Raw genomic sequence first — 12710 nt, forward strand, 5'->3', positions numbered from 1 at the left:
AATTTTCAATTTGTTCCATGAGAATTCTGTGCCTCTGTGGTTATTTTTCCATTTGAGATGCTCTTACTTGGGGTCCTCCAGCTTAGGGTTCATATTTGGCTCATCCCGACCCATGCCAGCTGGCCGTTCTTCATGCTCTTGTTCTGCCACAATTTCCAAAGTCATTTCCAGTTTGCCCTGTGTGGGTTAAACAAAAATAAACATAAACAAAAAAAAAAAAAAAAAGAGAGGAGAGAAATTAAAGGATGATGCAAAATACTGACTGGGGAAAGAAAAAGTACTTTGAGCATAACCCAACCACTACCAACAAGGACCATGAAGGACCCAGTAAGAGTGGATTTCATACAGATCCTTCACCTGCCCACTACAATGTTCTCAGCAGGTACTCCGGAACATATCAAATGTTACTGACACCCAAGTCGAGGCAACCGACATGGGGTCTTTTGTTGAATTACTTCATTCTCTGCCTGGACAACTTTACCTGTATTGAACGACTGCCAAAGACTTGAACAGAGCCCAGACACTTACATTTAAATATATCAGTCTGACAACTGAAACCTTTCCCTTGTACTTGTCACAACATAATATAATTAAGAATAGACATGACACAGAGTCAAATTAGGTGTCATGTTCCAAAAACGACAGCAAAAATCACACAGAAGAAATAATTTCTTCTGAGCCATTTGCATGGTGCTGAACAAATCCTAGAAAATATCCCACTGACAAAAGCTGGTCCAGTTTGTAAAATTTGCAGCCCAAGACTATGTTTCTTGCCCTGACATGGCCTCCTGCAAGTGCTTGGCCCAGCCACCTCCCTCCTCAACGTTTTGAGTGAGTCTCCCAAGCGAACACTTTACCGCCAGGATCTTCTTTTGGTCCTGCTCAGCAACACAGGGCCACCATCCCTTGACAGTTTTCTGCTCAAAGAGTGACACAAAGTGACTTGAAGACAAGGTCTCATCTACTAGCTCTAAGGAGCACTTCTCAGCAGTCTTGGCAGGTTTGGGCATCTTGTTGAGATCCATTTGAATGGAGCCTGCAAGGAGGAATGTTACTGGGAAGACATCTCGGTGTAACATCCTTAAAATGTGGAATGTTCCCCTGAAGAAATATTCACTGTGGCACCCTCCTGACCTCAGGAAGCTTGGAAAGACACCCACACAGCAAGAGGGAGAGCAGGCTCAAGTACGGACCTATTTCCAAGCATAGTGCCAGTTTTAGCCAGTGGCTCTTCCTAGGAACTGAGCTCTTGGCATCACCATTGTGCTTAGGAAGACCAGAGCCATGAAGTCCTAGAAGATGCTACACCACCTCACAGGCTGCCCAGGGAGGTGGTGGAGTCACCATCACTGGAAGTATTCAAAATCGTGTAGACGTGGCACTTCAGGACATGGTTTAGTGGGCATGGTGGTGTTGGGTTGATGGTTGGACTTGATGATCTTAAATGTCTTTTCCAACCTTAACGATTCTGTGATTCTGTGAAAATATCTGCTGACTTATACAGCTATAAAGTTGGATGATTTGCACTGAATTCAACCAGGCAGGCTGAGATTTTTAATGAAGACTAAGGGATTTTGGTGAAACTCAGCTGGTTTCACTCAACACCCAGTGTGTCACTCTGACACTCTTCCCACTACAATGTTCTCAGGAGATACTCCAGAACATCTCAAATTGACACCCAGACTGTCCAGAGCACAGTCAATATAAGAGCATTGGGCAGGATGCTTTCAGATGTCCAAATAGGCTTTTATTGCCCCACCCAGGTAACTAACCTTTAGCAGACTAAATATTGAAGGATATCCCACAAAATCAATAGCTTGCTTCTCAGAGTGATCTAGTAATTAGCACATTTATCTAGCCCTTAGGAAATCTGAGCTCAGGTCTCCAATTGTTAGTTGAAAGTGTCTGCATTTAATTTATGTTACTACATCAAATTAGCTTTATGGTTGGGAACGGCCAAGAACACACACAGGGTCTGGTCCTGTGGCTCAGCTGAGGGACAGCAGCTTTTTACACTGCTGTGGACGACTCACATTCAATTTTCTGCTTGTATTTGTAGCTTTTCTGTGCCACAGATTCTTGCAGCCAGTGACAATAACAGCACAGATCAGATTTGTTGTGAAACACTTTTGAGGTCCATTGATGAAAAGTGCTTTACGGAAGGCAAAGACCACTTTCATTTGTTGGAATTTGCAAAGAATTAATGTTGGCAGTCAAGAGCTTCTGATGTGCAGAGCCAGAACTGGAGAACACACCTTGGAGAACTTATGACTGCAATCAGCATATGTAATTAATCAAAGACGGGTTTTAAAGGATCGTGATTACATACTTAGTGAAGTTTCTATGTTTGAAATTTTTTCAGTGGTAAAAAGAAAGATATAATAAGATCCAACCAAAAAACCCGTAATGCTGGAGCCTCCAGCTTCTGCACAGGTAATGTACCGCATGGCTCTGCTATCCCTCCTATTAGAGGTTTTTGTTTTATTTTTTTCTTGGCCTAAATCTACATTTCTGAGGATGATTAACAAGGCTAGCACTGAAAAAGGCAAGTGTTCGATAGAGCTGTGTTCATGTCTAAACATCCCCAGCAAGGCAAAGCAGGTCAGTGAACCTGCCTGGTGGTCTCAGCTCAAATACATGGTTAGCCCTGGTGAACACATTTCAGCACAGACTCAGCTTAGTCAAGGAGAATTGGGGCCTTCCTGGAAGGTGGTGACTCTGTTGGATTTGATGACGGTCTCAACATTATGTCAGCCCGGACACAGGATGCTGCAGTCTGAGGCTGGAAATCTGCCTAATACAAACCACTTATCATCAGTCCTGAACTTATGCTGAACAGAATCCTGTTCAGTGGTTTAAACTGGTCTTGTTACACTTTCGTCACATCCTGAAAGGATTCAGTAACTTCTTCCTTCCTGTCTGCATCAGCAGGAATGGAGAAAAAAAAACTCTCATGACTTACCCAAATAGTCATCAAAAGAGAACTTGTCATTGTCCCAGATCTGGAAGATAAGCTGCGGTGGAATCTTGTTTGTTGTCTTGTCCAAGCTCCAGAAGTGCTCCTAAAATCACAGCAGAAAAAAACCCAGGTCAAAATAAAGGGCTTATTAGTAGAACTGGGCAGAGCCTGGCCACTCTCATCTCACAGCAGTGGAAGTCCTGTAACACAATGCTCTTTGTGTGTCCTGCTCCAGTTCTGCGGAGCCAGAGCCATAGGAGGACCCTACTGGCTCTGGACAGTTCTTGGACAAGGATGCTCAGTGGAAAACTCAAGATGCTTCTGGAAGTTGGATTGATATCAATTTGTGCCTTAATTTAGTGACAACATTTTAGCAAACAGGCACCATGAGCTTGCAGATCAGATCTTTTGGAGTGACAGCACCATATTGGCATGATTTAGCCTGAGGGTGACTCTCCAAGGTGAAGGGAGCAACGAGTGTTGAGTGCCAGTGCTGCCAAACTTCACCTTCCTCTTAATTAATTGAAATATATAGGAATAACACTTAAATTGGCACTTACTGTAGGCAATTCAAATACATCCCCTCCCCTTCTGCTCACCTCTCACCCCAGCTCTGCCAGCAGCCAGAGCCTGCACAAGTCTGGAGCCACCCCTGCTCTGATCTGCTGTCTGGTCTGTTGTAAGTAGTTTGCGTGCAGTTGGCCAGCTTGCAACCTGCAAACACCTCTACCACCTGTAGGTAACCTGTGGCTCCCAAGTTCTCTTACTAAAAATGCCTATGTAAAGAAAGAGACTGGTGCTTTCACAGCAGCTCACTGTGTGGTGGGTTCCTCAATTCTCAAATGACGATGTTCATCCTTTCTGCACGTCTCCCAGGTTTTCATTCTCAGGACAGGTGAATGCTAGAGTTGGACATGGTATCCCAGCAAATCTGCTCCTAGTGTTACACTGGGCTGCTGCCGAGGTGCATACATGCTTGTTATATATATTACACATCTAAGTTCAAGAAAGGAGACATTCAGAGCACCAGCAAGCCACGGTGACTAATGTACAACCAATGGAGCTGTGACACCTGATTTCAGTCCTTGTAACGTGAGATCTGACACCGTATGCCTCTCTCATTTCTCTTAGGTGGGCAATTTTTTGTCTACTCCCTGCCACTGATGCTGCTGTGACAACCTGGGGAAAGGTTTTGCAGCAGTCCCAGAAGCCTATTTGCAAAGAACCTGGAATGAAAATTACACCGTGAGCATCCCCTGGGATTATCACCTTTTACCAAGCCCTTGAGCAGTGCAGGAGCTACCACCCACCAGTTCTGCAACCCAACAGTAATAACGGGTAGCCACCGCCTGGGAGACAGCAGCCGTGTGGGAGCTCAGCAGCAGGACGAGGCAGGGCTTTCTGCTTTCTGGAGAGGAGGTGATCTACAAAACGCTCGCCATTGAGAAGATTGCAACTGCGGTGGCCCGGTTACTGCAGTAGATAGGTCAACAGCAAGGCAGATGGTCTGCCTTCTGGATAGTCAGACCAACACTCCCCAAAAAGCCAGTGGTGGGGGGAACATTAAAATTAGACTTCTCTGACAAGGAGGGTTTGAATCCCGTTGCTGTGACAATGTGCCTGCGGTCACATCATTATAATATATGGTGGATATGTGCCCATGCCACAAAATTTGCTATTTATGTGGTTACAACTGGTAATATTTCCCCACAGGGCTCTAACACCACTTTTGGGATGCCACAAGGTGCCTGAAAGTTAGGACTAAGAAGTGTTAGGACAGACGGAGAGAGGCAGAGACGCACAAAAAGCCAAGGTCTTGTTATTCCTGGCTCCAGCCAACAGTTGCAAAGAGGAGGCAGAGTCACGACTGGTGTCTACTGACAGCACAGGCTCAGAGGTGCGTCGTGCGGGCAATGCCTCCTGCCGCACTCTTGTGACATGGCAGTATCATAAATGGAACCGATTTCATTAAAACCAGGAAACTTCAGCATTATTCATGACACATACGTAGCACCATAAATTCACTGCGGCGGCTACAAGAGTCTGATTCATTATGTCGTGCAATACTAAAAAAAAGGTGGAAAAAAAAAAAAGAATGTGTCACACTCCATAAGAACATAAATATTCAAGCAGGGAGACTGGGGGCACTTAAATCCCATTGAAACTGGTTTCACTTTAAGAGATCACCCTGGACGGTTATATTTCAATTTAGTTCCATTCCCCGCCTTGCTTTGGAAAAACACACCAGCATTTTTGCAATGGAGCATTTTATTTATGCATTTTAAATATTTTATAATCTAGAAAAATAAAATAAAGTCAATGGAAATTTCCATCTATTCCCCTCTGCTCATTGCAATGTATTAAAATGTATGTTTATCCAAGGGGGGGAGGCATGTTTTCCCAGATAATAAGTCATTTTAAATTAAATCTGCAAAAAAGAGAAAGAGCTTATGGTGATTCTTCCCTTTCCCATAAATCGGTAGGGTCCTGTGCTGCAGAAGCGTTGTTAGTCAAGCCCCCAGGAACCATGTACCCATGCCTAAAGAAGAAGGTGGCCAGATGACCTCACCATGGGTGGGAAAGGTTCATCTGGGGTCTGCGAGATGGAGGCAGACCCATTTCCCAGGGCGTGCACCACAGCAAGACACCACGGGCGCCTTCTGACTGCCCCTTGCTGGGGGAATTCAGGCAGCCCCATCTATGCTCAGCCTGGGAGAGGATGAAACATGTCCCACAGGTGCCCCGTCCTCCCCAGTGGTAACTAATGTCCCTGGCTCAGAGGCTGATTTCACCACATCTGCGTTCGTCAGACATGTCCACGCTCCGAGAGCATCACTACGCTGCTGCCTGGGTTGAGGCATCTCTCCAAGCACACGTTGGACCTTTCTCGTCATCCTGCCCACCTGGAGTCGAACAGGAGCAAAACCTAGCACCTGAGCAGCCCTCTGAAAGGGAGGTGGTGGTGGCGGCGGCAGCTCTGCTCTCTGGCCAAGGCACTGCCTGCGGGAAGTCCCAGCGCCATGGGGGGACTGCAGGAACCCGGCGGAGGAGCAGGCTGTCGTGAGACCCAGATCACTGCCCCAGCCTCTGAGCTGCGCAGCAATCCCCCTCTCCTTGGTGGGCTCCTTCCCCGTCTGCTGGCTGAGCTCTCCCAGGACAGGAGGACAGCACCGTGAACCCAGCGTGGAGCTGGCAGGTGCCGCAGTGCCTTGCGGTCATCTCCCACGCGACAAAAGACGACTGGCTGAGCGTCCCCTGGGACGGGCCACGCAACTGCTGGCAAACGTACGGGACTTTGGGCTCCCACCTTCCCTGTCCCCCATTGCAATGCCCATGCCTGAAGTGAACAAAACCCATACCCTGGCCGAGCGGACGCTCGCTGCTTCCCCCCGCACCACCTCTACCCCCGGGAGCAATGCCCTGCCTCGCCGGGACCCCCTGCCTGGTGAAGGACGGGATCCCAGGCAGGATCCGACCCTTCCCGGGTGGCAACGCGGAGGTTGTACAACGCTCGCACGAGCTGTACAGCTTTGGCCTTTCTGGTGGAAAAGCCCTGTAAATGTGGTTTGGCTGGTGGCGAAGCTTTCCTCCTCGGAGCCCCGCGAAGCTGGGGACACGGCAGAGCAGAGTTCTCAGGGCAGGCTGGGAAGGAGGAATTTGATGCTGAGCTAAGTTTACGGGTCCGTTTCAAGGCAGTGTGAAATCTGCCCCCATGATTAAATCTAGCTACAAAAGTGCATGATTAAAAACAACCCAAGGCAAGAAATTTATTTCCTAGCCTTTTGCAAGACATGGGAAGGAAGAGGGCTTGAATTATTGTTTGGGGGGTTGTTTTGCGGGGGGGCAGGGGAGGCTGGTGAATATTTTACGGTCGTGAATAATGCAGCAGGGGAGGCAGGAAAAAAAATAAGCTCATGTCACTAGGAAAGTGTTGACAGGGCTGCATTTCTTCTGGGTTGCTTATGTGCTGTGGAATACAAAGTAAGGAGCAACCCCACTTTTTCAGGGAGGCAGGGAGGCCCCAGCGTGTTCACACCCAAGCAGGCCTGTCCCGTTTCAGCATGTGCACATGGGAGAGCATCAGGTCCCTCATCCCGCAGCAACTGGGGAGCCCCGGCCACACAGGAGACTCCCTCAGAGGTCAACCATGAAGAGCCTCTTCTCCTCCAGGCGCCAGGACAGGCTGTCCTGCAGGGCCATCCTCCAAGGTGTTGAGACCCTGCGTCTCTGAACCTCATCCCATCGGGACGTTTCGTCTATCTGTAGTAAGCAGACAGCTGAGAGCGCTCATTATTGCACCTTTACTGGACTAACTCGCCCCGATGCTCTCCCTGCTGTTGCCAACTCTGACAATTGCACGGCCGGTCTCATGGCACTTGGTTTGCTGACCTTCCCCGGATCAGGACGGCAGCTGAGCACAACCCCGAGCGTACAGCATCTGCTGCACGTTCGGGCACAGCATTGCCAATACCTGGAGGAAGGCTCCAGGCATCGCCACACCATAAATGCGAAGTGATCATAATATTTGCCTTGGGACACATATTCTCATTTCGGTCCCTGGAATCGCTGGCTGCAATGCCGTTTTCTCAGCCTCCCATGCCTGCAGAGTTCATCGGGCTTTTCCCAGGACATGGGAAAGCTGCCCTTCAGGGAGCTCCAAGCCTTGGGGTCCCAGTCCTGGCCAGTTTGTGACCAGCACTGTTGGAACTTCAGCTGTCAACACAGCCACGCTTTGCTCATCCCTCAACATACATCCATTGGAAAGCAAAATCCACAGCAGCAGCTCCTGTCTGAATACCACAGGGGCTGCCGGTGCATCCCAGGTGACGGCTGCTGCCCCTGCCCTGCTATACAGAAGACAGTTGTGCCGTAGTATCTGCCTGTTGCAGTCCCATTAAAATACATAATATACGATCGCCTTCTCTAACTCTGCCTTCCTCTGAAAAAACATGTACTTGGAGCCCGTTCAAAATCTTGCATTTTGGCTACACGTGGAAGGAAAAGGAACATTTTGTGTTTTGCTTTGCTTTCTGATGTCACCAAGAAAAACAGGGAAGGACATGATAAAGGACAGGAAACAGGAGAGGAAAAAGTCCAAAATTAAAATGCAATAGCCTTTTTTTTTTTAGCTTTCTGACACCAAAGAAAAATGAAAATTTCGATGTAATAAAATATTAACTGTTTTTAACAAAAATCAGTGCTCGATACTCAAAATTTCAAACTAAAACCGACCGGAGCACAGGCAGTTCTTGGTACACCCTGGAGATTCGGCAACAACCGTAACAGAACAAGAGGATGACACAGAGACCCAGTTGCAGAAACCTCACACGTCTGGCTATTTTTTTTTTTTTTTTTTTTAATTAATTGCCCCTCTGGGGCAAACTCCCGTCCTGTCTGACAACCACACCGAGCCCAGGCTGCCCGCGAGCTCTCAGCTCATTTGGAGCACCGCGCCGCGAGCCGTCGCAGCACACCGTGAGCCCGCCCCGCGCGAAATCGACTGCAACGGGGACGTCCCCGCACACCCCCCCGCCGGCACCGGCTCCCAGCTGCCGGCTGGTGCGAACCCGCCAGGCGCAAGGGGATGCCCCGGCTGGCCCGCCCCGGGTGAGGGTCTGGCCTGCTGCAGGTCAGAGCCGTTAGTACCAGGAAGGTGCCAGGACACTTTAATGAATTTGCAGACAAAGGTACTAGAATCGATGAGACCAGATGGAGCTGGGAAACCTCAACGCTGGGGAGGGAGGAATTTATTTGCAGCTTCGCTCAGCAATAAAAAAAACCAAGCAGTGAGCTGCAGTCCCTTCTTCCCTGCTTTTCCCTCAAATGCCTTTGCACTTTCTCTCTAGGTGGGTTAAGACCCCAAACCTCCCTCTTTCTCATACCACTCCTGAAGACCTATCTCTAGTATGATTTCTGGGGTGCCACCAGCTGATCAGTTATAGAAAAAACCCTTCCAAATGCCAGGTTTGTTTTTATATTCAATGCCAGAGCCAGCAAACTTGGAGATTTCAGCTGCACCTTGCAGAAACAAGGTCTCAACTATTCAAAGAGGTATGTGCAAGCATCACCAATATCTCACGGCCACAGCGTTATTCCTGGGATTATCCTATAGGATCACCTACTTCTAGCCATGCAAGCAGCATGCAGCCACCACTGCCAGATCTCCCAAGACCTCCAACTCAAAGTCAGTGTGGTTTTGTGCCCAGGTAGGCTGCGGTTAATCTGCTTAAAAGTTGGATGGGCCCCTGTAGTTGAGAACACAAAGTGGAAGAAATGAAACGAAATGAAACAAATGTAAGAGCTCCTTGGAAAAGAGCCTCGCCACAACTGCCCCAACCTTCCTGCTGAATAAACCAGACAGTTGCTTGCAGTTTCTTTGACAGTAGTGGGATGGGTCCTCTTCCAATGGCTCTCTTTGTCTTTGCAAAACAGAATATTTTGTGTTCTGGCATCAATACTTCTTTTTCTTGTTGACACCTAACACCAAAGTCTAGTAGCAGAACAAGTATGAAGACAACAGCTACGTTCCTTGGTCTGGTTTCTGCCAATGGCATGGCATGACAGGGACTTGAAATTGCCAGCAGTGCTCCCATACTCATTATGTTTATCTCCTGGAATTTCTTTTATGCAGCACTTTTCAGATGGTATATGAGCAACCCAGCCAGATCTTGGAAGCTCCAGCCTAGTGGTTTATTTCCAGGTCCACTCAAACATCAATAGTTTTTAACTTGTATATTGAGATGCTCTTGAAACTCTACCTTCAAATGTTCATTTATGCAGATGACATTTGCTCAGACATTCAGTGTCAAGCTTTTTCTGCCCTAGAGGACATCTATAATTCAGATTTGGCAGCTATATTCAGCTACTGCTGCAATTGGCACTTGAGGCTGAACATTTCAAAATCAATTTCATGCATTTTCCACCTCCACAGCGCCTGCGAGACGTGGGAGCTGCGCGCCTCTCTGACTTGGTGCCCAGTGAAACGTGATCCACATCCAGCCTATCTCGGCATTGCTCTCGATAGATTGTTTGTACCATGACCATCTGATAACATTGTCTGCAAGAGTCAAGACCTGCCAGGCTTAGACCCGGGGGTCTAACTTGTAGACCCTGCAGACATCTGCTCTTCCCTCTGCTGGCTGGCAGCAGAGCTTTGCACTCATGTGGGACCTCCCCCACTTCAGTCAATACGCAGTTTCATACAAACATGTCAGGGACGCTGAATCGATGTTTTTACCCTATCTTCTCCTGCGAAATAGCAGCTCTCCAACATGCAACGAGTACTGACCCTTTCACCAAAATGACTGCATGACTTGCAACCTAAGAAACTGTCGTCTTGCAGGACTTGGCAAGCTGCAAGCGTGCTGTGGCCATGCAGACGACGTGGCTTGACTTGCCCATGGCTGCTGGAGAAAGATGGTGCAAAAAGAGGCAAGAACAGAAGAAAGAAATTCTGAACAAATGCTGAGAGAGGACGTTAAAGAAACATGAATTTACATGTTTTCTGAAGAGCTGTCCCAAAGAGGGACTTCCTCTTTCGTGGGGATTTTTTTTGAAATTCAGAATGGGGTAAATTCCTTTCTCAGAAGAAGCGAAACCTTTATAACATTACTACAGCAAGAGAAGGTATGGATAGAAAAACATTCTGAAATAGCTAAAATGTTTAGAAAAGCAGGAATAAGAGCCTACACTTCCAATCTATAAGTTGAATTGATGCTCACAGGATTTACAGGCTCCTGCTTTCCCTTGAGGTGCCCCGTGGAAAGACTGAAGCCCTGAAACCCCAAGCAATCCCAGCACTTCAAAGCTTTGGAGATGAAGTTCCCAAAACTTCCACTGCTGTGGAAAGGATTAAACAACCTTGGCTACCGCTGGCCATCCCAAGGCTTCAGGGTCCAGCTCCACCACGCGGCACCGGGGTTTTCCCCGGGTTTGCAGGCTCCCAGCTCCCCCCAGACACGCACACCAGGACTAAACGCCACGGAGACCCAGCTGCCCGGGGGCATCCTTGCTCTTTTGGGAGAATATTTGCCATCTGGGTTGAGGTGACCCGTTCCTGCTGTCCATCACCTCCGCTCCGCCAGGAGGTGAGCGCAGCAGACAAAGGGGAGTAATTCGAAAGCTGGTTTCCTCTCAGCAGCGCTCTCTGCGAGGGCCAGCACCAGCGAGGCCGGGCGCAGGTGGCTTTGAGCAGCTCAGAATTTGCCATCTGACCGTTTTGATTTAAATTCCACTTTCCATCGCCTGCGTTTAAAGTTCGGTGCATGGGCTTTTACAGCAGCAATAATGAACCTGGAGTTCAAACAGCACATGGCGAGATCAAAAATTGCCAGAGCGGAATGTGTCCCACAAATACAAAGCACGGCTTTTCATTCATTATTTTTTCCTTTACAGAGAGGTTTTACAAGCTGTTTATTTTCTGATACAGTGTTGGCAGACATGTGGTCGGAGGAGAATCAATATCAGCACAGTGGGATGTATTTTCTTAAACGGTTTATAGGGGGGTCTTTGCTTTTTCAAAGGGGGATAATTGAATGTAGTACACACTGTACTTTTGATTTGTTTAACATGAAGCGTGAAATGGGCACAGCTATGATTCTGTCAATCAGTTTAACTATCCAGCAATTCATTTTGAAGCTAGGCCTCCTCGTGGGGATTGTCTGGCTCGAGGGACAGGGAATTCAGTCGGCATCTTCCCCGCCAAAGTGCCGGTTCCAACCCAGGCTGTACTGGAACCTTGCTGGCCCCAGAAAACAAGCTGGGACCCCTGGGGGTCCCAGGTGAGCTTTGTGGATGCAGATGGTCCCGCTGCAACGAGGTCTTTTTGTGTTCAAACACCGAGGTTGAGTTCACAGCAGCAAGGCAGGGAGCGGGAACGAAGGCTCGGGCTTGGGTGGCTGAAGGGGTTTGAGCTCCCAGGGAGGTGTCACAAAACAGGGACGAGTCTCGAAAGCAGGGGTTGTTCCTGCTGCCCACACAGACACACAGACCCAGCAATACTTCTCTTAATCTCCAGGTGACAGGCAGGAAATTTAAGTGAATAGATCTCCCCTAAAGCGTTCCTTGAGAGCCAGTCCACTCTTCACCAGCATTTTTCCATGTATGCACCCCAACTCCATCCCTGTTTCCTTCCCTCTGTGCAACTCCCAGCCCACATCTGACCATCACATTGCACAAACTTATCTAAGGAACACAAAAAGCAATAGCCAACTACAGATGTAGGAATGAGGCCACCAAAATCACATCCACTTTTAACTCCTCAACTGAGTACACAGCTCTCTTACTAGACCGAAGGCATCTTCACCCTGAATCCCAAACCAAAGTTTTCTTCCCATCTCTGCATCAATGGTGCATCCCAACCCATGTTCCTCTACATGTCCCTCCTGCTTTCCCCTTCAGGCATTTGGACACAGGTCCTTCCTTTCACCCCTCTTCAGCCCTTCTGTGAAGTTATTGTGTAGCATGATGCCTGTTACGCTATGCTGGAGACCAGAGGTGCATACCTAACCATCCCCATGGAAATGCCATCTCCATCTTTGGAGTAACCCCGTTGTTGAGTAGGCATCTTGGAAGTCCCATGCAACCTGGAAAGCACTTTGTCACCACTGCACCAATACTCAGCTGCCTCCAGTCCAGAGGAGTTTTTGCTGGGGGGTCAGTCTCTCCAGACTCTTTATACAAAGCCACCTCTAATTCTGACCTCACAAATGTTGTATTCAAAATGTGGATTTTTTTAAACCAATTTCCCCAC

The 12710-nt window shown here is 48.2% G+C and overlaps 1 protein-coding gene across 1 annotated transcript in view; it reads right to left on the reverse strand.

Annotated features, from left to right (window-relative positions):
* Nucleotides 1-12710, reverse strand: part of DYSF (dysferlin) — a gene marked incomplete at both ends in the record, with an annotated part of 100946 nt that overhangs the window by 6320 nt on the left and 81916 nt on the right. Inside the window, 3 exons of the mRNA XM_081999562.1 lie at nt 68-177; nt 858-1036; nt 2963-3062. Of these exons, the coding sequence (XP_081855688.1) occupies nt 68-177; nt 858-1036; nt 2963-3062 (389 nt within the window). The remainder of the gene's footprint in view (nt 1-67; nt 178-857; nt 1037-2962; nt 3063-12710) is intronic.

This window comes from Phaethon aethereus, assembly GCF_964289735.1.
Source record: "Phaethon aethereus genome assembly, chromosome: 4".
Classification (NCBI taxonomy): domain Eukaryota; kingdom Metazoa; phylum Chordata; class Aves; order Phaethontiformes; family Phaethontidae; genus Phaethon; species Phaethon aethereus.